Raw genomic sequence first — 3726 nt, 5'->3', positions numbered from 1 at the left:
AACATAGGCTATTTTTTTTTATTTTCGCGCAGACGAAGTCGCGATCAATAGCTAGTCAACTAGATTATGTTTATTGTCATTAAGCACACACACATTTAAATAAGAATGCTATTATCGACATATTCACTGTAATATCGGTAAAGTAAACGCCTTCAAAACCATAAGTTTTTAATATTTTTTTTCTATTCATCATAGATAATTTTATCATTCGCATTAATAACTGTTATTCGCGACTTCGCCCGATTTTAAAAAATAACATAACCTCACTGATAACATAGCTTATAAATTATGAAAGAATTTTTAAAATCGGTACACTACATATTGAGTTATTTCAATACATACAAAAATACAAATCTTTTCTCTTTATAATATTAGTATAGGTTAAAACAGTTAATAAACTACCCTCTCTATTGTTACTCTGTGCCAAACTGAATGGTACAATATTCAGTTTGTACGCTTCACCAGTAAGGTTTGACTACCAATAAGGTATGAGTTATTAGGAGGCGCCTATTAGAATTTGCATTGCCAAATATAACTATGTCAAAATAAGAGGGTCATGTCTATAAAAAGGAGAGTTTAAATCTGAGCAAACCGATACTCTAGAACAGAGGTGACGAACCATTGGCACGCATGCCATATATACACGACACAATATTTAGTGCACGTCGATAATCATAAAACACTACGAAAAATTATGAAGTAGGTGCACCATAGAATTGACGTTATAATCGCAGTCAAATTATTCGATGGTACATCTAAGACTTCATTAAATAATTCTTGGCAAAAAATTTGCACTTTTATGCATAAACTAACTTTCGCCCGCGACTCCGTCGGCGTGGTATTAATAAAAACCAAGTAGCCTATGTGTTCTTCCAGACTGTCTATGTACGCCAAATTTCATTGATATCAGCACTTTAGGCTACTACTACATCCATCCATCCATCCATCTAAACTTTCACATTTATAATATTAGTATGAAGTATGATGTTCGCCACCCCTGTACTGGAACAATTTACTATTCAAATAGTAAGTTATTTACATTATAAAGCACGTATGACACGTGTCTATTCAAAATTAGTCAAAGTTTTTTGAGTTTAGCCGACATTGATTTTCATTTTAAAAATGTACTATGACGTCACTGTTAGTTTAGTTAACACGTGACGTCATTCGCCCATCGGCTTCTGCGAGTAATAAAAATTATACATAAATTATTATAATTGCTGATAAATTATATTTTTTATAACTCCAAATATAGGCAAGAGCTTACCGGTTACTAAAAAAGTTCATTTATCGTCAGAAATAAGTCGGCAAATGCGACCTGCTTGTACAAAAAAGTACGTTCACCAAGATTGGTCTGATAAGATTTTGCACACAAGGTTCTTGTTTTGTCAAATTGGTAAGATTGAAGGCCGAATATTGAAACGATATTCAATTTCAAAGATATGTGTGAAGTCAATCCCCAGCACTGCGTAATTATGACTTAGTCACTATTTAGGGCTGGAGCTGGAGATGATGATGATTTTTCAATTCCATCAAAATATTGACGTCTATCTCCAATCTGATACAAGAGGCGCTTACGAACAGAAGCTTTCACGATTCGTTTCAGTATTCGGCCTTTAAAAGCGTATATTTTAAATCAATAAGAAAAGGCCATCATTTTTTTAAATGTTACAATTTGCATGGAATGTTCTTTTTTATGTAAAACCACAACTTTTAGACTGCAACTTCGCCACTTTTTAAACCGCTCCGTGTATAAAATTATAAAGTTTTTTTAATTCCCAACACCATTATACCAATCATAGGAAGTCGAGTTAGTCACAGTTTTAGACATTTAAATACTTTTTACTCTTGAACAAAAAGTTTATTTTTTACTTTTTTTTCTCGCTGTATTAAAAACTTAATGAAAAAATTATTATGCTTAATTAAACATTATTTCACAAATTAAGCAAGTATTTGACTTACCTTTAGAATTTAGGTTTAAAAAAATTACTGAAAATATATTTTGCCAAAACATTCTAAAAAATGTATCGAAAATACGTCCAAAGTCCAGTAAATGCTGAATATTCTGTCGGGTTAAAAAAAGGAAGTTTTCCCACATTTTCTATATATCTGGAGAATATTTTCTTATCTTACATGACTAAAACTCACCAATTCTGCAACAATTTTAGTTTCAAGTCTCTGGCATTCGTTCACCGACTTGGTGAAGGTGCGCGAATTGATGGGTTTTGTTGTCTGGAATAATAAAAAAAAAGTTCAAAATAACATGAATGTATAACTTCTATGTGGGTTTTCAGAGTTGTAACACATGTGCAAAAACATGTACTATCTTTTTCTTTACAAAAATACAAAAATATTAAGTATTTGTACATGTTTTGGGCATTGAATACTTAAGATTCTTATCAAAGTTAGGTTCATCTATATCTATACTATTATAATAAAGCGTAAACACACACTTCTTTGTTGCCTAAGATCTCAGCAATTACAGCATATTTTTGAATAGTTCTTTTTTTAATAAAAAGTCCTACACTTGCGTCATGCTTTAGGCTATATATTTCACACCATTAAACTTAGGGGGTAAATATTTTAGATAAAAACCCTAATGTGGGAAAAAGACCATAAGTTGCTGCCAACATCAAGGAAGCAAGGTTGTCATCATGTCATGTCATTTTGACATTTGCTATTGATAATTTGACAAATATAAACAATAAAATAACATTTTAATAATATCATGCGGATAAAGCTGCACGGGAATAGCTAGTAAAATTATAAGGCTTTAGGTCACTTCTTCAATAAAAATATTATTACCTTTTTTTAATATTTACCTTATTACTAGTAGTCTGTAGAACTTTATTAATGTCTTTAAAAGAATGTATCGACACATCCAGTGTTGATGATTCTTGTTTTTCCTCTGCATTTCTTTTTTGCTGTGGCTGATTCTTCTTTACTTCTGTAGTCTGGAAATTATAAAATAACTATTAAACAAAACACCCCCTCACATTCCTGCTGTATGTCCAAAACAAATTGTTTGTTAAATCTTATCTTACTTCTAACTAATATTATAAATGCGAAAATGTAGATTGGATGTTAGTTTGTAGCCAAAGGGGCTGAACGGATCTCATTGAAATTTGGTATACAGGTAGAAGATAGTCTGGAAGAATACATAGGTTACTTTAGTTTTGTTTACTTCCACACAGACGTAGTTGCGGGCGAAAACTAGAGCTGAATAATGCTAAAGATTCTATTTATTGGTAAGATACAGTAAAAAATATGCTATATTTAGTTAATACCTTCTATAAGAATGTGAATGATACATATATTTTACAATAACAAGGGCCCTGTCCCACAATTGTTGTAAATTGTCAGATAACAATCCAATGTATAAAATATGTGATGGAAATATCGGATTTTATTAGTCTATTTGGCAGTGACGTCACTTTTAAGCTATCTGAGCCTTTATCAGCCAGTGATGGGAAAGGCCCTTTTTTCATAGCAAAATACAATAATCCATGTTACAATAAAACTTACGTGACTATGATGAGAAAGATCATCCTCCCAGTTATTGATCTGGTCAGCGAGAGCGGCAAGTCTTCCAAATTTTTTCTTCCCTTCTTGAGCGGGTCTTTCTTTAGACTGTGACACAGGCGGCGGAGACGCTGAGTTGAAATTAGATTCCGTGCGATTTATCGGCGATGATAAGTTTGGAGTGTCTGGAAATTAAAAAAAAAA

At 32.1% G+C, this 3726-nt stretch overlaps 1 protein-coding gene across 1 annotated transcript in view; it reads right to left on the bottom strand.

The window, feature by feature from the left end:
• Positions 1-3726, bottom strand: part of LOC106103127 — a gene marked incomplete at its 3' end in the record, with an annotated part of 34935 nt that overhangs the window by 27226 nt on the left and 3983 nt on the right. Inside the window, exons 4-6 of the mRNA XM_013282795.1 lie at positions 3526-3707; positions 2823-2954; positions 2149-2232 (exon numbers count right to left, since the gene is read on the bottom strand). Of these exons, the coding sequence (XP_013138249.1) occupies positions 2149-2232; positions 2823-2954; positions 3526-3707 (398 nt within the window). The remainder of the gene's footprint in view (positions 1-2148; positions 2233-2822; positions 2955-3525; positions 3708-3726) is intronic.

This window comes from Papilio polytes, unplaced genomic scaffold (genome assembly GCF_000836215.1).
Source record: "Papilio polytes unplaced genomic scaffold, Ppol_1.0 DF823868.1, whole genome shotgun sequence".
NCBI lineage: Eukaryota > Metazoa > Arthropoda > Insecta > Lepidoptera > Papilionidae > Papilio > Papilio polytes.
The sequence above is the reverse complement of the archived record's forward strand: the minus strand, read 5'-3'. Positions and strand labels throughout refer to the sequence as shown.